Consider the following 24,857-nt stretch of genomic DNA (forward strand, 5'->3'; position numbering starts at 1 on the left):
TAAAAACAGCAGTGATACGTACGAATAGCATTTCATTATTCCCAAAATCTGTGTATATATTTGAGGCTGTTTATTAGGATGCTACTGCTTTTTTAGGTAAAAACACAAGTTAGTGTTAGTTGGGTCAAAACATAAACACAAATATTCCGGTGATATGATCATGTGAATCGAAATACCCAGTTCGAAATGGTAGATTTATTTCCAAAAATATTTTGATTCAGTACCACTTAGAAACGTTTTTTTGGAAATAATTCGGTATTTCGGGAACTATTGGAGATATTGTAACGAAATTTCACATGGAGCTTAGGTGTTTAAGGAATATTTATATATTAAATTTCAGCTCTGAAAAACAAAAAACATAAACGCTGCTGTTCGGTAAATCGAGTGATTTCAAAAACTAGAGACTTTCAAAAACGAATAGTTGTCAAATTGATGTTCTGAAAATCGCGCGATTTTGTAGTCGATAGTAAAATGAGTTAATCATGTGGATTCGAATTACAGAACAGCAAATCATGTGAATTCGTTTTAAAATCGAAAACGTTACTCGGATTCGAGTAACTTCCCAACCACTTTAATCTAAATACCCAGAGTCTTTCGTCCAAAGAGCGCTTCAAACGAATCAGTTGCCGCGTTTAAAAGATACGCCATATGTTGGGTGTATGACTTAAGTCATACATTTCAAATATAAACTTCCTATTATTTTTGTAATTACTTTGTAGTTGATGTACAAACTTTTAACTAAATCACTAAAAATATATTTTTTTACTTCAGAGATGCACAACGTTAAAATTTCGTTTAAAAAACATTGTGATTCAAGATGTGCATGAAATTGTATGTTATTGTTTGATCAAGATATAATGGGTAATTTAAGTTATAAAATTTTACAATTATTACCATAAATAAAATACAAAAATATCTTTTAATTGAACTCGTTTTTCAACATTAATTTATTTTGATTTTTTTTAAATATGAGTCAATGTTTTGATATTTGGCTCAAATTTTTAGCATTTGATTTTAATTTAGATTTAAACAATTTTGGAACTTGGAAGCCCCGAAAATCAAAAATGTCCAATATAAGGGCCATCCTACTGTACATGTTCTTTGTAGTGGCTTAAAGAAAACCAACTGAAAATAGCAATAGAACAGCAACAACAAACATCAACAAATGGATTTCAATTGGTAGTTTATGTTACAAATTTTCAGTTTTTGTATCTGTGAATGTTGGCATGTGTGTGGCTGTTTGTGTATGACTATTTGTTGTTTGTGCAATACTACATCTGTAGGTATGTGCGTGCATAGATTTATTAATGTGTATGATAATGATGATGTTGATAAGGATACTGATGTTGCTGTTGTTATTATCGTAGTAGTGATGATGCCGCTGCTTAGGGCCATACCTTTTGTCATTTTCATATAAAAGGACATTTTTGTAACAGTTTTGAAGCATAATTCGTTTGAACGTTCACTAAAAAACAACAACCATAAACATCTTGCTCTAGTTCAGACATTATATTTATAAAAAATATTTGAAAAATATCAACAGTCGAAAAAGTGACTTTGAATTGTGATTAAAACAAAAGAGTGCCATAGTCTTGATATTGAATCAAAATAGAATTTTTTTTCATATTTCAAACCGTTTTGCTAAAAAAAAAAACATGAAATCTTTTCAATGTGTGGATATTCTTATTTGTTCGGTAATGGTAATGGCCATTGTTGGCTGTTCTAAAGCCGGTAAGTTTATCATTATTATTACTTTTTTATTTCTCCTCTTAAGAAAGTGTTGACAGCATGGAAAATTAAAAATAATATGTAAGAATTTCTGAAAAAAAATATTAAAAAAAAACAAAATAAATATTGAAGAGTAAAGTGCACACAGTATAAAAAATTATATAAAAATTCACACACCTTAAGACTTTTAATTAGTGTTATCTACATTTAATTTTTTTAAACTTCGGTTAGAATATCTTTTTTTTCATATTATTCAACAACATTTTACCATTTTAGTTGTCCACTGTTGGTATCAAATTTCTTCATATTAAAAATAGTTCAAGCCAATTTTTATTAGGCAATAGCTGCCAGGACTAATTAATATGAATAGCTTGCAATATTCTCTTAAGATTATATTTCATCTATTTGCCTCTAAGAAAGTAAGATATAAAGTTGTTTTTCCAGTACAGAAATTATTAATTGTAATTAAATTTGTTACATGTTCGTATAGTGGCTAAATATCATATTAATATGATACTTCTTCTAGTCTAGGTCAAAAATAGCATATATGTATGTTTTGAAATTTTTGAAAGGTTACTTAAAAAAATTAATTTAGTTTTATTTTGAAAAAAACAGTGTTCATGAAATTTAAGGTATTTTTAGAATATAAACTTTTCAAAATAGATTCGAAAATTCTAAATATTTTAGGTGCTCTAAAAAGAAGAAAATAAATTTGAAAAAACAAAAATTCAGACTAAATTCGAAAATTCGATCTTACGTTATGTTAAAGCTGTTGAAATAATCTAAAAAGAAGAAAATAAACTTTAAATGAAATAACACTAATTACACTAGTTTACAAGGTTTTTGCTCATGAATTGAAACATATGGGGATTTGTGTATTTAGGTCTTCTAACTTCTGAAAAAATATAAAAAAAAATCCTAGACGTCAAACTTTTGAGATATTTATTAAAAACGAAACATATAAAAATGTACATTAAAGTAGGAAAAAAAATTAATCCTCTTTTTATAATTATTTTCATTTGTCTCCCTCACAACACTCCAACAGTAGTCTCCTAGCATATTCTGATCCCAAAAACCTTGATAATTCCTCACGAAAAAACTTCACATCTTGATGGAAATGCTCTCCATGTTTATCACTCATGTGTCCTAGGTTTTCCGGGAAAAAATCCACATGAGAATGTAAAAAGTGAATTTTGAGGGACATATTTACACCCATCAGTTCAAAATTATGTAATAAATTCGCAACAATATCTCTGTAGTTTTGACTTTTCTTAATCCCCAAAAATTCTTGAACAACAAGTTTAAAAGAATTCCATGCTGCTTTTTCAACATCGGTTAATAGACACTCAAATTTGGTATCACCCACAAATACCACCCACAAATACCCTTCTTTTAATTTAGCCTCAGAAAGACTCGGGAACACGCTGCATAAATATTGAAATACTGGTTTTGTCTTATCTAAAGCATTTTGCAGTGTTTGTGTTATAGCAAAAACCTCGATTTGACTGAATAATTTTTCTACAAATAAAACAAAAATGGTCTGGGTTTATTTTACACTCTCTAGATTCTAGAGTCTAGAAGATATTTCAAAATAGTTTTTACTTTAGAATTTTGTATTTAATAGCGATTTATTAATGTTTATCTACAGGAAAGATGTACTTTTAAACAGTATTAATTTTTCCTCCGTTAATTTTTTTGGAATTTGTCAAAAAAAATACAATTCTGAAAGCATCTAGTAGCTTCGCCAGAGTGTTGAGTACCCAAAAACGATGTAAGTACTTAATTATCACAATTCGGTATACTACAGTATGCATTAGTAGTACTCAGGGCAGGTGAAAAATAAAAACCCATATATCTCATCATTTTGACGTATAGGTGTGAAACAAAAAATGGTCAATAAACTCGAGTCCCTAGCTCTTCTCAAAAATATAAGTTTCATTTCTAATCTATAAGCACAAAATTAAAAAAAATGTTTGTCATCAGAATAAACCGAAATTTATTCTTTACCATACCTAACATGATGATCTCTTACTACGTAAACAGATTTTCAATCGATCGTTTTGTTTTCATGAGATGAAAACGAGATTTCCTATAATCTTCGATCATATTTTTGCTTCAAAATATATAAAAAATTTATGATTATTTTATAGTTCAGTTGTTTTATAATACAACAGTTGTTTTATAAAACAATAGTTACCTGCCTTTCACTTAAGAGCATTTTGCTTATAAGTGCACAAAACTTGTGCTATGTATATTTATTTACCAAACTCCATATAAATTCGTTAATTTAAGTGCATTGTCCATACCTGCATATTTAAGATAAGTGCATAATACATTTGGAAGCTATATCTGGTTTTCATGAAAAAAATTTAATTTAGTTGCCTAATACAAAATTAAATCAAAACAAAATAAGGAAAATACGATTTTGAAAAAAATGAGAAGTTTGCAGCTTCTTAATAATTTGAAACGTAGCTAAAATAACAAATTTGTCGTTATGTTTAGACGGAAAAATCACAAAGCTTCATGTAAATTATTTGCCGTTAGCTGCTTTTTTGGGCAGTAAACTTAAATGCACTTACCAGCATCAATGAGCGTGTAAGTGTATTAAGGTTAACTGCATTTTTATCTTACCTGCACAAAATATCGTGCAAAGTTGGTTGTGCAGGTAATTCAAAATTACTGTACTGAATATAAACAATATAATAATTTACACAGTAGATATATCGCACTGGTTCCTCTAAAGAGCATCGACTCAAAATTTTAAAATGTTCAGTAGAAGCAAAAACTATTTTTTTGGCGAAAGAGTAGAGAAAATGACATCAATTTCTTGCAAAAAGTGAAAATTTAAAAAAATTGAGTTGACGCTCTTTAGAGAAACCAGTGCGATATATTTATATTAGATTTTTCGTAGATATATTTCATACTCGAATAGTGATCGTCATTGTGCAGTTTTAATCCGTTAAAGATCAATCCCAAATAATTGAAATTTTAATTATTTATTATTTATTTTAAAGCTTGAACAAAACACCTCACAGTCTTTATCGTATGTACTTTCATTCATTCTTTTTTACAAATTTCAATAATAATGATTTTGTTATGTCGAACCTAAATTCAAAAACAAAAAATTGCATATTTCGCCACTTTGTATGGGCATGGTTTTTTCAACAAATTATCACTAACACAATATAATCTATACATAGATTTTGTTAGCATTAATGAAAATGATTCCACCGAAAGTGCGGATCGAAGTACAATACAGAATTATTATGTCTTCGTATTTGACTCATACTTGCACCAAATCGCTCATTGGCGATGGATTTATAGCGATATCTACTCATATCTAATTTTGGCAAAATATGAATAGTCTTTTCATCTAACAGCATATTGTTAGGTTTGTGTGCAAACCTAATAAGTCAATTTTTTGACAATAGAGATTTTAATACAAAACATTAAAATAAGTAGTTTTGCTTAAAACTAGTTTACAATTATTTAGTTTTTATTCCGTTGTAATACTGTGGTATGCAAACGTGCTAAGTGCATCTTTTTTTGACAGAATTACAAAATTATTATTTCTGTTAAATGGAATTAGTGCAAAACATGTTTTAGTTATCAGTTTATTCATTAAACGTCCACTTAAAAATACAAATAAAGTAATATGAAATGTTCCTAAAGGAGTTTTATGTCGACAATGCTTCACATGTAAAGTCTGATTATTTCTCATTATAAAAATCACACCAAATAAGTAATAAAACTACATTTTTGAAAATGTTTGTGTTTCTGGTAAAATTGGTGCAAGTGACTTAGTACGTTTGCACACCAAGTTAACAATTGTGGGAATTGCTCAACTAAAAACTTCCTACTTGTTCAATAATGTTTTGATTTTGTTTCGCAATTTAAAATTAATAGAATATGTGTGAAATTCAAACTATAACGATTTTCGAAAAATGGGCAATGATTGTGGATATTTTGAACTCGTTTTTATGATAGTCTGTGCTTTTTTCTTGTTATATGATACCAAAGCATTATAATCCTTACCTCCAGTAACACGAAGTCTGGTTATGTGTTAACTAATAGCTATACTGACAGTTTTCATACAAAAAAAATGTTAACCGACAATATAACTGTTAGTTAAGGCATAACCAGACTTCGTGTTAAAGGGGGAAGTTGAAATTTAGGTAGACAAAAAATGTAAAATATAAAATTTAAAATAAATTTTTTTTATTTTAAATATTCTATTTCCGATTCCTAAAAAAATCACTATCCAATGACTATTTCATACCATCTGCGTTACTTAGAGGTTGTTTGGTAATGACTCACATATAATCTGATATATAAGAATGAATGCCTAGTCAATTTCAAATATAACTATTCCGAATTGATTAAAATCCCTTCATTCCATTTGTTTTTTTTAATACCAACTTATTAAGTACACAGACAAAACTGATTCGCAACCGAATTTGTTGCCAATCGAATAATTCTGCCTTAGTGACCGATTTTTTTAAAGACACTAAGTACAACATTCTCGTATTAAGAAAATTTATTCGGATGCAGACATCTACTAAAATGGCAAATATTTGACGAAAAAGAACCGCTAAATAAAATATATTTTAATTCTTTTTATTTAATGTCAAACAATCCTTTTACTTATGACAATTCAATACAAATATTTAGTTTTATTTTATTTGATGATGTTTGATCTTACAAAACACTTGTAAAAACACTGAGTAAATATTCGCCATGTGTGACCGTACCTTAAGACAATTTCCTGATAAATAAATACCTAAAAAGAATAAAGCCTTTTAAAAGGAACTTAAATCATAAAGTACTAAGAATAAGTACATGCCCAACATTTTGCTGGGTAATGAGGATATTTTGTTTTCAATAGTGTCCCCTGTACAAGTAAAAAAAGAACTACATACGACAATTGTACACAAATTTATAAACATTATTCTGTGGCCTCCACCAGAGTGAATATGTGTTATAATTTCAAGATCTATTAGAACAATAGCGGTGCTTGAATGTGAAAATGAAAATGTTTGGAAATATGAAAACATAAACATAGATTTCAATAATTGCCAGAAATGACACGTAACGTAAACTAAAGAAGATTAGAGAGACACTAACTATTCATTGCACAAAGACTTTAGTAGGTGTTAAATATCCTGTACCAACAAAACCTCATATTTACACTAATACAATACTAAACCACCCTAGATGTATGCTTCAAAAAAAAACTAAACAAAACAGGGGAATATTGCTAAAATGACGAAAATAATGATGCTACAACTAAAGAACTAAACTTAATTAGAATATTAACCTAACAGCTTTTCTTTTTTTCCATTTTTTTTTTTCAAACATCTTTGCAAAAATGGAAAAATATTAAAATAATGAAAAAACAATAGGGAAGTTAAACTTCTTTTACCTGGGCATTATACTGGGAAATATACAATATATAAAAATAATTTAAAACAATTTACGTTGTAATAATAGCAAAATAAGCTCCAATGTCCCTTAACAGAGGTATTGAGAAATTATGTAAATTTTTATACTGTAACACAAATTTAAATAAATTAGAAAGACACACAAAACAAAACCTCAAATAGATTTAAGATTTTTTTTTGTTTTTAAATTCTTTGCATCATTTAACTGCAAAATAACTGTGTTTATTGAAGAAAACCAAAAGTAGTTGATAAAATGTTTATAAGTAAGTGAATATATTATTAGCCTAAGGAGCGATTGATTGCTATGGCTTAATAGTCCATCATAGAATAAAGCCCAAACATCAATAGATTAATTTATACATATGTTTTTATGTTATTTATATTGTTTGCTTTTTCTTGATTATAAAGTTAAAGTCCTTTGGTAAATACCTTTTGGAGCCAAGTGATATTTTTAGTTTTTTTATATTTGTTGTTAATAGCTAGTTGTTTAGCTGTCATGTTTGAAAACAATTCCAGGAAATAATAAACTTAAATAAAAATCTTGATAACTACTTATTTAAAGTTATGAGGTTTTTTCTTTATTCTATATTATACCCAACAAAAACTTGATAATGACATGCAATTACTGTACAAATTCCTTTTCAATGACTACTTCATACCATATACATTACTTAGAAGTAGTTTAGTAATGACTGACATATAATCTGATATAATATATAAGTACTAGTTTACAAAATTCATACATCATTGGTATGATTTCATTTTTGTTAATTCAATTCAAATACTAATTGATTTCAAAAGGCCGGGTAACTTATCAAAATAAACAATAAAACAAAATTGTTTATAAATGATTTTTTAGAGAAAGTGATACAAATACGATTTTTGTTTGAATCTGTCTAGGAATAAAACTTTAATATGTCAATATGCATATGACAATATTTCCCAATCAATTATGGAAATAAAAATAGCTATAATTGACCCCCTAACACCACCATAGAGTCACGGATATTATGTGTTTATAGTGATGTTGGTATCATAAAAAAAATCGTTTGACATCCAACGTAATGTATCGGCGCAGAATCATTTCTGGGCCGACTCAACTATAATCGTCCGTATGGCCATCTCTCCACCTTGCACAGGCGGCACAGACTTATAAAACATTTTAGGAAAGTATAGGTCGCAAGATGTTTCGATACATGCAGTTTTTTCCGGCTTAAGAACATAAGGCTTATTGAAGATGGTTAAAATCGGTCCATAATTTCACCTAGCTCCATAATTTCCTCATATAATAAGGTTTTTGCACTGATAATTGTTTTAAATATGTGGGATTTCATATAAAATACATTTTATGAAAATCGGTCCACATCCCAATATAACTCTAACGTATAAATAAAGCTCTCAGATAAAATTGGACTTAAATTAATTTTTGTAAATACATAAAATATGCTACCAAATTTTATGAGGATCGCTCTAAAATTGGGAATAGCTCCAATATAAACCCCACTTCCGAATAAGACTTTAGAAAAATTTTAGAAATGTTTTTAAATTTGTCACCACTATGTTTCGTATATAAATTACTTTACCAACTTTTAGACGAAGTATCGGTTAATAATTGGTTATAGCCCTCATATAAGGCCCACTTTTGAAAGTAAATTTAAAGCCCATTAATTTTTAACACAAATAAGATTCATAAATACGAAAATCCTCTAATTAAATTTCATGAAGATCGGTCAATAACTGGTAATTTCATGCCTATAAAACCCACTTCATAATTGACCTTTCACATAGTTTAACCTAGATCTATTCTTAGTTCTAAGATATTACAATAGAAATACTACTTTTTAGTGTTCAGTAGATATTAAATAATCAAGCTTAATCGACTATATTTTCTAATTTACTTAACAAAATATCCGTCCGACAATTAAAACACGATTGGCACAAAGCTAATAGCAAACTTAAGTACTGCATTGTCTTTTACACATTTCGAAAATCAATTTCGAGCTTAATTTAATATAAATTTCACTTATGTCGACTTTTAACTTAACTTTTCTTTAATGAGCTCTCCCATTTTTATACCCAACGTGTTAAAATGTTATAAACACTTTATTACACTTTCATCATTTCAGACATTCAATGAATAAAATATTTCTAAAATATTCCTTTATTTACATTTTCGTGTTACACTTTATAAACACTGACCAAAATCTCCATTCTGTTTCGGCAATTACTTTATAATTTTTTGCTTGCAAGTAAGTAATACACTCATTAGAGCGTCTTCTGTCGTTAATAGTTCCCCAGAGTTAAATCAATTTTCCAGTGTTTAAATCCTGTAAAAAGACACTAATAATTCGCAGAATGCAAAAAAAAACATTCGTTATACATACATATTTAACAAACAAATTTATAGCTTTTAAAAATTATTTAAAATTTCTTAAGTTTAAAATAACCAACCGTTACAATACAATTTGAATACAAATTTGTCAAATATACAGCCAGCATATTAAACATATTATTATTTGTGTGTTTTTTCTTTTTGTTATTTCTATAGAACTTGAGCAAACCAAAAATCGTCGTGGCGGTGGTGGCACTTCGGGCCTTTTTGCTTTTCCCCGCGTAGGTCGCAGCGATCCCACATTAAATCTCAACAATTTGCATAACCCAGATGTAACTGCTGAAAATGCGGCAGCAGCTGCTGTCGCTGCCTTGGATATTTTATATCCATCTTCTTCCTTTGAGGAATATGAAGGTTTGTATTGTATTTTGGTAATGTTTTAGCATTGAAACTTAAAACAACAATATGTAGAATATATTAACATTAACTTGTGTAATTTGCTTTACAATTAAATAGAATATCCCAAATCTGATGTCAAACGTGCTGGCATGATTGTGTATCCACGCGTTGGCCGCAGTGATGCTGATATACGCAAATGGGCCAGACTATTGGCGTTGCAGCAGTCATTGGATAAGCGTGCGGGACCCAGTGCCACCACAGGAGTATGGTTTGGTCCCCGTTTGGGCAAACGTAGTGTTGATAATCAACAGTTTGACAAATCTTCCGGACAGAAAGAGGAATATTAATTTATTAAGGCCTCTACCCAAACAACAAACAAATTCCAAAGACAACCTTTGCTATTCCTAATGCACACATGACACTCACCAACTGGATTTTAATTATCGAAATATATATAAAAATAATTAAAAAATATTTGTTTTTAATTAAATTTAAATAATAGACTTTTATGTAATACCTATGTATAAATATTCCAAAACATATTCTATAATACTCAAATACATTTAAAAAAAAGTTTGGTTAAAGTCGCATGCTAACAACGTCTTAATAGTATGTATTTGCAAAGAGATCAATTTTTGAATTTTTTATTATTTTTTTTTAAATTTAAATAAACCATAAATATTAAGCCTTATATCTTAAATAAATAATATGTCCTAAAACAAACCTTTTTAAATAAAGTATAAAATAAACAACAAATGAGTAAAACTAAAAATGGGCTGGTGTAGGCTTTCATTTTATATAATTTTGATAATATTTAATGAAAGTCTTAAACAAATTTGTTGCTAAAAACATCACATCTTTATTTAATGCGTTAATAATATATAACAAATTCTAAAACATAATAACTATATATTGTAAATATTTTTTAATATTAGTTATTGTAAGTGATATTGTTATTTTATTGAATTTGTCTGCAATGTAAAATATTTATTAAATATAAATGCCGCACATTAATTATAAATAAAGCAAACGCTCAAACTAATTTTGTGTTCTTATAGTGGGTCCAAACGATTCAGAAATAATTTGTGGGTCCATATTAACAGCTTCAGCTGGTTTAATATTTAGAGTTGACTTTAACGTCAAATGTACATTGTTTACTTGTCTATAATAGACCTAAAGTCCACTCTTAAGTAAAGTTGACTTTAGTTCTCTTAAAGTAATAGCACTGGCTGCCTAGGCCATCAGCTACTAAAATAATATATATTCTGTAAATATATGTATTCTCTTGTAATTGCCCATATATGTTTATTTTCAACAATTGCATTCGCAATTATTGCCTTTATTTTACGCACATTGCGTAAGTATGATGAATACATGATAGATCATGTTTTTGCTTGCTTGATCATGTGTGTAAATCTCTTTCAATATATATGTACATTAGGAATATAAATATTAACATTTTTTGCAAATATGCAAATCTATTATTTTGATTTGATAATTTTTATTCATATAGGACATAGAATAAAATATACATAGAAGCGCTACTGAGACACAAAGAACCTAAGTTTGTTGTCAAAAACCTAAGTCTTACAACAGACTACATGTAAATCAATGTACATATTTTGAGTTTTTATCACAGATCGAGTTTTTATATAAAAAATCGATTTTTTGTCAGAAATATGATTCTGTGATCAATCGAGCTCCTTTTCTCGATTAAACGCTTATTGGCCAAGTTATTGGCGATTTTAGATATTGTGAGTGATCATAGATCGAGCTCCTTTTCTTGATTCAATGCTTATTGGCCTAGTTATTGGCGAATTTAGATATTTTGAGTTTTTATATAAAAAATCGATTTTTGGTCAGAAATATGTGTGATCACAGATCGAGCTCTTTTTCTTGGCCAAATTATTAGCGAATTTAGATATTTTGAGTTTTTATAAAAAAAAACATTTTTGGTCAGAAATATGAGTGATCACAGATCGACCTCCTTTTCTTGATTGATCGCTTATTGGCCAAGTTATTAGCGAATTTAGATATTTTGAGTTTTTATAAAAAAAATCGATTTTTGGTCAGAAATATGAGTGATCACAGATCGAGCTGCTTTTCTTGATTGATCGCTTATTGGCCAAGTTATTAGCGAATTTAGATATTTTGAGTTTTTATAAAAAAAATCGATATTTGTTAAGAAATATGAGTGATCATAGATCGAGCTGCTTTTCTTGATTGATCGCTTATTGGCCAAGTTATTAGCGAATTTAGATATTTTGAGTTTTTATAAAAAAAATCGATTTTTGGTCAGAAATATGAGAGATCACAGATCTAGCTGCTTTTCTTGATTAAAAGCTTATTGGCCAAGTTATTAGCGAATTTAGATATTTTGAGTTTTTATATAAAAAATCGATATTTGTTAAGAAATATGAGTGATCATAGATCGAGCTGCTTTTCTTGATTAAACGCTTATTGGCCAAGTTATTAGCGAATTTAGATATTTTGAGTTTTTATGTAAAAAATCGATTTTTTATATAAAAACTCCTTTTCTTGATTGATCGCTTATTGGCCAAGTTATTAGCGGATTTAGATATTTTGAGTTTTTTTATATAAAATCAATTTTTGGTCAGAAATATAAGTGATCACACATAGAGCTGCTTTTCTTGATTAAACGCTTATTGGCCAAGTTATTAGCGGATTTAAATATTTTGAGTTTTTATATATAAAATCAATTTTTGGTCAGAAATATAAGTGATCACACATAGAGCTGCTTTTCTTGATTAAACGCTTATTGGCCAAGTTATTAGCGAATTTAGATATTTTGAGCTTTTATATAAAAAATCGATATTTGTTAAGAAATATGAGTGATCATAGATCGAGCTCCTTTTCTTGATTCAATGCTTATTGGCCTAGTTATTGGCGAATTTAGATATTTTGAGTTTTTATATAAAAAATCGATATTTTCTAAGAAATATGAGTGATCATAGATCGAGCTCCTTTTCTTGATTCAATGCTTATTGGCCAAGTTATTAGCTAATTTAGATATTTTGAGTTTTTTATGTAAAAAATCGATTTTTTATATAAAAACTCCTTTTCTTGATTGATCGCTTATTGGCCAAGTTATTAGCGGATTTAGATATTTTGAGTTTTTATGTAAAAAATCGATTTTTGGTCAGAAATATGAGTGATCACAGATCGAGCTGCTTTTCTTGATTAAACGCTTATTTGCCAAGTTATTGGCGAATTTATATATTTTGAGTTTTTATAAAAAAAAACATTTTTGGTCAGAAATATGAGTGATCACAGATCGACCTCCTTTTCTTGATTGATCGCTTATTGGCCAAGTTATTAGCGGATTTAGAGTTTGAGTTTTTATGTAAAAAATCGATTTTTGGTTAGAAATATGAGTGATCACAGATCGAGCTGCTTTTCTTGATTAAACGCTTATTGGCCAAGTTATTAGCGAATTTAGATATTGTGAGTTTTTATAAAAAAAATCTATTTTTGGTAAGAAATATGAGTGATCACAGGTCGAGCTGCTTTTCTTGATTAAACGCTTATTGGCCAAGTTATTAGTGAATTTAGATATTTTGAGTTTTTATATAAAAAATCGAATTTTGGTCAGAAATATGAGTGATCACAGATCATGCTCATTTTCTTGATTAAACACTTATTGGCCAAGTAACTATCGATTTAATTTTTTATATAAGTAATTGATTTTTAGTCAGTGATCACAGATCGAGCTCTTTTTCTTGATTAAACGCTTATTGGCAAAGTTATTAGCGAATTTAGATATTGTGAGTTTTTATATAAAAACTCGATTTTTTGTCAGAAATATGAGTGATCACAGATCGACCTTCTTTTCTTGATTGATCGCTTATTGACCAAGTTATTAGCGGATTTAGATATTTTGAGGTTTTATATATAAAATCAATTTTTGGTCAGAAATATGAGTGATCACAGATCGAGTTCTTTTCCTGGATTAAACGCTTAATGGCCAAGTTACTATCGATTTAAACTATTGTGATTTTTAATATAAGTAATCGATTTTTGGACAGAAATATGAGAGATCACAGATCAAGCTTCTTTTCTTGATTAAACGCTTATTGGCCAAGTTATTAGCGAATTTAGATATTTTGAGTTTTTATAACAAAAATCGATTTTTGTTAGAAATATGAGTGATCACAGATCGAGTTCTTTTTCTTGATTAAACGCTTATTGGCCAAGTTATTAGCGAATTTAGATATTTTGAGTTTTTATGTAAAAAATCGATTTTTGGTCAGAAATATGAGTGATCACAGATCGAGCTGCTTTTAGATATTTAGATATTGTGAGTTTTTATATAAAAAATCGATTTTTGTTAAGAAATATGAGTGATCACAGATCGAGCTGCTTTTCTTGATTAAACGCTTATTGGCCAAGTTATTAGCGAATTTAGATATTTTGAGTTTTTATATAAAAAATCGAATTTTGGTCAGAAATATGAGTGATCACAGATCATGCTCATTTTCTTGATTAAACACTTATTGGCCAAGTAACTATCGATTTAATTTTTTATATAAGTAATTGATTTTTAGTCAGTGATCACAGATCGACCTCTTTTCCTTGATTAAACGCTTAATGGCCAAGTTACTATCGATTTAAGTTATTGTGATTTTTTATATATGTAATCGATTTTTGTTAAGAAATATGAGTGATCACAGATCGAGCTGCTTTTCTTGATTAAATGCTTATTGGCCAATTTATTAGCGAATTTAGATGTTTTGAGGTTTTCTATAAAAAATGTCAATAGTTATATCCCTAATGTGCACATCCATTGACAACATGTATCCAGCTGGCTGTTTTTCGAGGTGATGTTGTTTCGTAACGGTTTTTAATCGTTTTTGGCCTCATAAGATGAGCAGTACTTTTGGCTCGGATTCCATATGTTGCCAGAAAGATGGGGTTATAACTAACAATTACCAATATTTTAAATAAATTTAAATTGTACAATGTTCATAAATGTATTTCCAAATAAAAACAACAAATTTTAAAAAAAATAACAAATGTGTTTACTAACAACGTATAACAATAGAATTCTATTTTTATGAACCCTTTAAACAAAAAATAAACAAATTAGTTTATTTCTATCTATATATTGAATATCATGGAGTGAATGTAGTTAAAACATTTTGTATTATTTATTTTTTGTTTAATTATGTTTGTTAATTAAATAATAATAAGCGAATGTTGTCAAGGTTCATGCAAATTACATGCAAATAGAATTATCATACAAAATATTAAATTGTTTTCCAATAAAAATCTTGCTTTCGACCACAAAAAACTTAATTAATATTTTGAATGAACCACATGAAACTGTTTGTAAAAATAATATTTTGTTATAATTTTAAATAAATTGTCCATGAATACAATATTTGCATTTTCGAAAAAGAAAAATAAGAAGAAAATCAATATGAAGTGTTTCCCTGCAAGCTTAACAACAGACTATTAAGAAATCGCAACATTAGAAATATACTTCAACATTTATTTTGTCCAGCAACATGTTGCCAAAGAAGTGAACGTACATACGCACAATTGTGTTTAATAAATAATATTAAAGAATAAAAAACCAACAGCGAAAATAATACTTATTGAATATTCAAATTTAAACCAAATACTTGTAAAAGCAGCAGCGATACGTACGAGATGCATTTCATTATTCCCAAAATATATTTCATACCAAAATCTATCTATAGATTTGTGTTTTTGAGGCTGTGTATTAGGATGCTACTGATATTTAAAGTAACAAAATAAGTTAGGATTTGGAAGATAATCACATAATTCTATGTCAATAGAATTATGTAAAAGGATTAAAATATTCCACGAACATTTTTGACGAAAAATTTCAGTGAAGGTCACCAAACATACCAAAGTTGTAAATAATCTTTTAAAACTGTTGGTATCCACTAGGGTTTGGGGTCCGGGAAACTGAAAATAGCAATAGAACAGCAACAACAAACATCAACAACAAATGGATGAATGTTGGCATGTGAAATTTGTTTGTGCAATCCCAGCAGTTCTATGAGACAGTCCCGAACTAGTGATTTTACCCATCATTTAGGGTGCATGTTAGTTACTTCAATAGCAAAGTGAATAGTTATTTTAACACATGCATATACTAAAAAGAGGATCAACTGACCCCTTTTTGATTACAAAGATACTGTATAATAGCTGGTCTAAAGTATTCAACGCATTGGATTCACATACTGGTTAAGTTACTAGCTACCTAACTGGTTACATTACTAGCTACCTAACTGGTAACTTGATCAGCTATATGTATAACTAGTTATTTTAACATGTACGGGTGCTAATTGACATGAAATAGTCAGCTAAAAATATATATCATAGACAGTCCAATAAACAATTGCTTCTGGTGGGTAAAATAACAACTTTCTAAAATGCAGTACAAAATAAACGTTTAAAGTGACTTCACTATAGGTTACTAAGAGACACTAAAGTGACTAGTGACTTCACGCTATATTGCATGGGACATCAGCTTACTTAAGCAAAAATAAACTGCATGAGAATTATATCAACACAATTTGTATAAAACCAGTTTGTACACCAAGAGAATAAACTACTTAAAATCAATAAAAACCATATTGAATCAATAAGAAACATCAACGAAAGTCTACACCATTTCCAATTGTATTTCAGAAGTTTCTAATTGTATTTCAGAAATTTCTAAATATATTTCAGAAAATTCCAATTGAATTTCAGAAATTTTCAATTTATTTCAGAATTTTCTAATTCTATTTTAGAAATTTCCAATTATATTTCAGAATTTTCTAATTCAATTTCAGAATATTCCAATTATATTTCAGAATTTTGCATTTATATTTCAGAAATTTCTAATTGTATTTCAGAAACTTCCATTTGTATTCCAATTGTATTTATTGGCCAAGTAATTAGCGAATTTAGAGCTGCTTTTCTTGATTAAACGCTTATTGGCCAAGTTATTAGCGAATTTAGATATTGTGAGTTTTTATATAAAAAATAGATTTTTGTTAAGAAATATGAGTGATCACAGATCGAGCTGCTTTTCTTGATTAAACGCTTATTGGCCAAGTTACTAGTGAATTTAGATATTTTGAGTTTTTATGTAAAAAATCGATTTTTGGTCAGAAATATGAGTGATCACAGATCGATCTGCTTTTCTTGATTAAACGCTTATTGGCCGAATTACTACCGAATTTAGATATTTTGAGTTTTTATATAAAAAATCAATTTTTGGTCGGAAATATGAGTGATCACAAATCGAGCTCTTTTTCTTGATTAAACGCTTATTGGCCAAGTTACTAGTGAATTTAGATATTTTGAGTTTTTATGTAAAAATCGATTTTCGGTCAGAAATATGAGTGATCACAGATAGAGCTGCTTTTCTTGATTAAACGCTTATTGGCCAAGTTATTACCGAAGTTTCTAATTGTATTTCAGAAATTTCTAAATACATTTCAGAAAATTCCAATTGAATTTCAGAATTTTCTAATTCTATTTTAGAAATTTTCCATTATATTTCAGAATTTTCTAATTCAATTTCAGAATATTCCAATTATATTTCAGAATTTTGCATTTATATTTCAGAAATTTCCAATTGTATTTCAGAAACTTCCATTTGTATTTCAGAAATTGCCAATTGTATTTCAGAATTTTTCAAATCTATTTCAGAATTTTCTAATTGTATTTTGGAAATTTCCATTTGTGTTTCAGAAAATTCTAATAGCAATACCAATTGAAATTTCTGAAATACAAATAGAAATTTCTGAAAAACAATTGGAAAATTCTGAAATACAATTAGAAACGTTTTAAGTAAAAATTAAAAATTCTGAAATACAAATAGAAATTTCTAAAATATTAATGCAAAATTCTGAAATATAATTGGAATATTCTGAAACTGAATTAGAAAATTCTAAAATATGATTGGAAATTTCTGAAATTTAATTGGAAATTTCTGAAATACAAATGGAAATTGCTGAAATACAATTAGAAACTTCAGAAATACAATTGGAAATGGTGCAGTAATGTGGAAATTTTTTATTTTAATAAGGAACAATATTAATTTAAAGTTGAAAATTATTGATTTATAGTATTTGAGTATAATTTTTCTATTAAAATCTATTATAATGAACATTATTGAATTAACCCTTTAATTGAATTAACCCTGCCATTAGGCGGGTATGTTAAATGTATGCAATGCTGCATTATTTGGTTATTTTTCCCGTTATAACGGTAAATATGTGTAAAGAGACAAACAATTTACTTATTTTAATAAACAGGAATGTGCACTTGGCTTTTGTTTGTTTTTATTCTAACGTATTTCTATTTTTTTTTTCAAACAATAACCTGGTTACAGGGTTAATATGACGCTTTCTTATTTTTAAGTTGCAGTTTTTCCCTGTGTGTACGAATTACTCACAAAACGTTCACTATAGATTACTTACAGACACTAATAAAGTGACAATTGTCTTAGCGCTAGATTACCTGGGATGAATAAAGTAACCAATTGTCTTTTCTCTGCACTACAAACAGCACATACATGCCAAATGACCCAAAATATTTAAATTGGAGACAGCCAAGTGATAGGACATTAGTGACAATTACTGTCTATATTGACTACTTGCTTAGCTGCTGGGAACTGCTGGGATACTACATCTGTATGTATGTACGTGCATATATTTATTAATGTGTATGATAATGATGATGTTGATAAGGTTGCTGTTGCTAGTATCGTAGTAATGACGATGCCGCTTCTTAGGGCTATACCTTTTGTCATTTTCATATAAAAGGACATTTTTGTAACAGTTTTGAATCATAGTTCGTTTGAACGTTCACTAAAAAACAACAACCATAAACATCCTGCTCTAGTTTATAAAAAAATATCAACAGTAACATTGAATTGTGATTAAAACAAAAGAGTGCCATAGTCTTGATATTAAACCAAAATAGATTTTTTTTCATATCTCAAACCGTTTGCTAAAAAAAAACATTAAATCAAACATGACATCTGTTCAATGTGTGGATATTCTTATTTGTTCGTTATTGGTAATGGCCATTGTTGGCTTTTCTAAAGCCGGTAAGTTTATCATTAGTATTACTTTTTATTTATTTGTCTTCTTAAGAAAGTGTTGACAGCATGAAAAATTAAAAATAATAATATAAATAACAATTTGTAAAAAAAAAAAATATTAAATAAAACAAAATGAATATTGAAGAGTAAAGTGAACAAATTATAAAAAAATAAATTTTGTATAAAAATAATTATTTTTATAAAATTCAGGACACAACATAAAAATTAGAAAATTTGTTACACACCACACCATAAGACTGGAAACGACGGATAGAATATATATTATGCAACAACAGTTTACTACCAATTCCACTCCACAAAGTTTCAGATATAAATAGTCTACTGTAGTTAGTTGTCCACTGTTGGTATCAAATTTCTTCATATCAAAAATAGTTCAAGCCAATTTCTATTAGGTAATAGCTGCCAGGACTAATTAATATGAATACAAGGCAATATTCTATTAAGATTATATTTCATATATTTGCCTCTAAGAAATTGAGATATAAAATTGTTTTTTCGAATAAATAAATTATGAATTGTAATTAAATTTGTTACATGTTGCTGCAGTCACCTGCCTTAATTAACATTATTTCGTGTAGTGGCTACATATCATATTAATGTGATACTTTTTGTAGTCTAGGTCAAAAATAGCATTCCTTTTTAAATTATTAAAAGTATTTTAATAATTATGCTAAAAAAGCAATGTTGAATATATATTTTGTGTCAAAGAAACAACAAGTAAATACCAACAATTTTGGTTAATAGTTTTCTTAATTTTGTTTTTTGCTCAAAAGAAAATTGTATGCCTTGAGTTACAAAATATTTATTTTGATATATAACCCGCTGGCATGCCACTAAGCGACTAAAAACCTCTTAAAGGACAATTTAAAATATAAAATTTAGGTAGATTAATCGAATATACAAATACAAGTTTCATTGAAATCAACCAGCACAAACTTGTTAATGATTTCCAAATACTGAACAACTTACTTTCCAATGACTATTTCATAGCATCTGCATTATTTAATATTCGTTTGGTAATGACTCTAATATAAACTGATATATAAGTATTTGTTTACAAAATTCAAAATGAATGCATAATCAAATTCAAATATACACAGAGATAACAGATTCGTTATCTCTATATAGAGTCGATTTCGAATAGAGTCGATTTCAACGCACGCAAGACTCAATGTTGTATGTTAACACACAAACGCACAACAGATCATGTTGCTCCATCTGTTTTCATGGGTGGTGTAAATATTAAGGAATCAGAAGCTCTTGATGTTCTAGGCATGAGTATTCAGTGCGATGTCCGCTGGACAAAACACATTTTTCGAGTGTCGAAAGAAGCATTCTAGTGCCTTGGTTTCCTTAAACGGTGTAAGAATTACTTCACTTCATCTGATCTCTTTACTACTTACACCACTTATATCTGACCTAAAATGGAATACAACTCTCATGTGTGGGCCGGTGCTTCGAAGTCTATTTTGGAGTTACTCGACCGCGTACAGGAGAGGGCGAAGGTGCTTATCGGTGACAGTAGGGTATCCAGCTCTGTTGACTCACTGGAACATCGTCGCAATGTGGGTTGTGTTTCACTGTTCTACCGATACTACAATGGTATGTGCTCTGCAGAAATTAGGGAACTTGTTCCCGAAACCCGTAGTTTTTTACGCAACACACGTTCTTCGGCAAGGGCTCACCAATTCGTTGTCGACTGGACAGTGGATCGCACAACACATTACAGAGAAAATTCGTTCTTTAGCCGTACTGTCCGTATGTGGAATAATCTTCCTCCTGAAGTCTTTCCTGTCACTTTCAATATAGGAAAATTCAAATCTAATGTCCACAAACACTACTCCCTCTATCCTCCCACCCATAACCTATTTTCCTAGTTCCAACACAATGCTTTGCATGAGTAGGGGTCATCCCCTGAGTGCTGGTCCAAGAAAAAAAAAAAAAAAACTTTTGTTACTCCTTCTAAAATTTTGTAGCCACAACTGTAAAATTTGGTCACTAAGGTAGAATCATTCGATTGACAACAAATTTGGTTGCTATCATAAATCTGTTTTCTCTGTGTAACTATTCAAAATTGATTTAAAATGTTTTACTTCGTTCAATTTGTTTTTTTTTTAAATTATTTATAGATAATTTGTAATAGATTTATTCAAGCTGGGTAATGAGGATATTTTGTTTTCAATAGTGTCCCCTGTACAAGTAAAACAAAGAACTACATACTACAATTGTACACAAATTTACAAACATTTTTCTGTGGCGTCCACCAGTGTAAATATGTGTTATAATTTCAAGATCTATTAGAATAGCAGTGCTTGAATGTTAAAATGAGAATGTTTGTAAATATGAAAACATAAACATAGATTTCAATAATTGCCAAAAATGACACGTAACGTAAACTAAAGAAGATTAGAGAGACACTAACTATTCATTGCACAAAGACTTTAGTAGGTGTTAAATATCCTGTTCCAACAACACGCACAGTAACCTCATATTTACACTAATACATCAACACAAACACCAACACACTTTTAAATCACCCTAGATGTATGCTTCAAAAAACTGAACAAAACAGAGGAAAATTGCTAAAATGACGAAAATAATGATGCTACAACTAAAGAACTAAACTTAATTAAAATGTTAACCTAACAATTACCAATTTAATACTACTTGCTGTTTTTTTTTTCAAATATCTTTGCAAAATTAGAAAAATATTAAAATAATGAAAAACAATAGGGAAGTTAAACTTTTTCTACCGGGATAGGTACAATATATAAAAATAATTTAAAACAATTTACGTTGTGATAATAGCAAAATAAGCTCCAATGTCCCTTAACAGAGATATTGAGAAATTATGTAAATTTTTATACTGTAACACAAATTTAAATAAATTAGAAGAGATTTAAGATTTTTTTGTTTTTAAATTCTTTGCAACATTTAACTGTGTTTATGGCAGAAAACCCAAAGGAGTTGACAAAATGTTTATAAGTAAGTGGGTTTTTGTACAAAAAAGTTAGGTTGAGGTGGTGAATATATTATTAGCCTAAGGAGCGATTGATTGCTATGACTTAATAGTCCATCATAGAATAAAGCACAAACATATGTTTTTATGTTATTTATATTGTTTGCTTTTTCTTGATTTGAGGAATCATGTTATAGTTTTAGTTTATTGTAATAGTCATATTTGAAAACAATTTCACGAAATAATAAACTTAAATCAAAATCCTGACAACTACCTATTTAAAGTTATAAGGTTGTTTGCTTTAAATAAAGCTTAGCTATTACTATTATATATACATTAGAGTTCGTTTGTAACCAATTCACTTCTTTTGTTTTTCGGGTATCATCATTTTTCTAAAGATTTTTGCGTAAATAAAAATAATGGCGTCCTTTTTTTGGAAAATTTTCACTCCTTGTGGTGGTGAACATTTTTGAAATTAACTTTAATATACATACATATATACCCAACAAAAACTTGATAATGACATGCAATTACTGAACAACTTCCTTTTCTATGACTATTTCATACCATCTACATTACTTAGAAGTAGTTTAGTAATGGCTGACATATAATTTGATATATAACTATGTAATTGTTTACGAAATTCATATAAATTTGTAATGATTTAATTTTTGTTAGCTCAAATCTAATCCAAATTGATTTCAAATATATTTTCTTTATTCATTTGGTTTTTTTTTTAATTGAACGATTTTATACCAAAAAACTCTACTAAAAATAACTGAAATTTATAAAATGTAATAAACGGTTATACTAAAATAATTGTAACGAACTATACTATTGTGAATAAGACTTTGTTTCAATCTATCCATATTTAATCCAATTAAATCCAATTTAAAATCAACTTAAATTTTTTTAAAGGCAATAATGAATTAAAATTTCAGTCTATAAGTAGTGAAGGGTAGTAATATTTTTGATTTCCGCCATAGACTGCTTCACTACAATAGGATTAATGTCTTCATTACTCTGCTCTGTAAACTCTGTTAGAACATAATTAAGTAATTGTATTGCAGTAAATACAAGGGCGGAACTACGGGTGGAAGGAAAGTGCTCCCCCTAAAACCAATTTATATACTCTACACCACCTTAGTGGGGAGGGTATATTGGGTTAGTTCTGATGTTTGTAACGTGCAAAAATATTGTACACCTTAAAGTACACCAATCTGCTCAGGATCAATTTTTGAGTCGATTAAGCGATGTCCGTCCAAAAGTTCGCAATTTTAAAGAGAATTCGACAAAATTTGGCATAAACTTTTCTATTGCCCCAAGAACTAAGTTTATTGAATTTGTTTAGAAACGGTCCTAGTCCCCCTATCTGAAAATAGTTAAACTCTCATAAAAAGGTGAAACTTAAGATGGCGTGTAATTTTACTAATTAAGCGTAAAGAGCTTTATTTACAACTTTGGTATCTTTGGTGACTCCCACTGAAATTTTCCGGCAAAAAATTTCGTGGAATATTGTAATCCTTTAAAATTTTTGGGATTTTCTCGAAAAAAGGGTCAAATTGACCCCTGAAGAGAGGAGCTAGAGACCTAAGATCTTCCACAAAAATGATCGCCATAAAATTCCACAATATAATTTGAATATTTGACAAATGTACAGCCAGCATATTAAACATATTCTTATTTGTGTGTTTTTTCTCTTTTTGTTATTTCTATAGAACTTGAACAAACCAAAACTCGTCGTGCCACTTACGGCCTTTATCCTTCTCCCCGCGTAGGCCGCAGCGATCCAACATTAAATATCAACAATTTGCATAAGGCAGATGTAAATGCTGAAAATGCGGCAGCAGCTGCTGTCGCTGCCTTGGATATTTTATATCCAACTTCTTCCTTTGATGAATATGAAGGTTTGTATTGTATTTTAGTAATGTTTTAGCATTGAAACTTAAAACAACAATATGTAGAATATATTAACATTAACTTGTTTAATTTGTTTTACAACTAGAATATCCCAAATCTGATGTCAAAAGTGCTGGAATGGTTGTGTATCCACGCTATAGTGATGCTGAAGTACGCAAATGGGCCAGACTTTTGGCCTCGCAGAAGTCATTGGATAAGCGTGCGGGACCCAGTGCCACCACAGGAGTATGGTTTGGTCCCCGTTTGGGCAAACGTAGTGTTGATAATCAACAGTTTGACAAATCTTCAGGACAAAAAGAGGAATATTAATTTATTATGGCCTCTAAGCAAACAACAAACAAAATCCAAAGACAACATTGGCTATTCCCAATGCACACATGACACTCACCAACTGGCTTTTAAGTACCGAAATATGAATAAAAATAATTTTAAAAAATTAGTTTTTGTTAAGTTTAGTAAAAGACTTTTATGTAAATCTATGTATAAATATTCCAGAACATGTTCTATATTTAAAAAAATAAATTTGGTTAAAGATGTATACTAAAGTGTTAATAGTATTTGAAAAGGGATTTTTTTTCATTTTAATAAACATCATTGTAAAAAAACAAATATTAAATAAACCATAAATATTAAGCTTTATGTTTTAAATAAATAATATGTACTAAAACAAACCTTTTAAATAAAGTATAAATAAACAAATGAGTAAAAATAAAAATGGGCTGGTATAGGCTTTCATTTTTATATATCATTTTGATCATATTTAATGAGAGTCTTAAATAAATGTGTTGTTTATTTAATGCGTTAATAACATAAGACAAATTGTAAAACATAATAACTATATATTTGGGGGATTCAAACGGTCTACTATTAAGTCATATTGTCATAATGTCGTAATATATTTTTATACCCTTCACCTTCGTGAGAAATGTATATATAAGTTTGTCATTCCGTTTGTAATTTCTA

The 24,857-nt window shown here is 28.7% G+C and overlaps 2 protein-coding genes across 2 annotated transcripts; both read left to right on the forward strand.

Moving 5' to 3' along the window:
* Positions 1-1,621: 1,621 nt before the first annotated feature.
* Positions 1,622-10,346, forward strand: Capa (Capability). Its single transcript, XM_065508836.1, has 3 exons — positions 1,622-1,731; positions 9,718-9,915; positions 10,018-10,346. The coding sequence occupies exons 1-3, from the start codon at positions 1,656-1,658 to the stop codon at positions 10,245-10,247; spliced, it is 504 nt and encodes a 167-aa protein (XP_065364908.1). The 5' UTR covers positions 1,622-1,655; the 3' UTR covers positions 10,248-10,346.
* Positions 10,347-18,924: 8,578 nt separating this feature from the next.
* Positions 18,925-24,232, forward strand: LOC135953163 (cardio acceleratory peptide 2b-like). Its single transcript, XM_065502888.1, has 3 exons — positions 18,925-19,000; positions 23,693-23,881; positions 23,980-24,232. The coding sequence occupies exons 1-3, from the start codon at positions 18,925-18,927 to the stop codon at positions 24,201-24,203; spliced, it is 489 nt and encodes a 162-aa protein (XP_065358960.1). The 3' UTR covers positions 24,204-24,232.
* Positions 24,233-24,857: the final 625 nt, after the last annotated feature.

The sequence above is a fragment of the Calliphora vicina genome, chromosome 1, assembly GCF_958450345.1.
Source record: "Calliphora vicina chromosome 1, idCalVici1.1, whole genome shotgun sequence".
NCBI lineage: Eukaryota > Metazoa > Arthropoda > Insecta > Diptera > Calliphoridae > Calliphora > Calliphora vicina.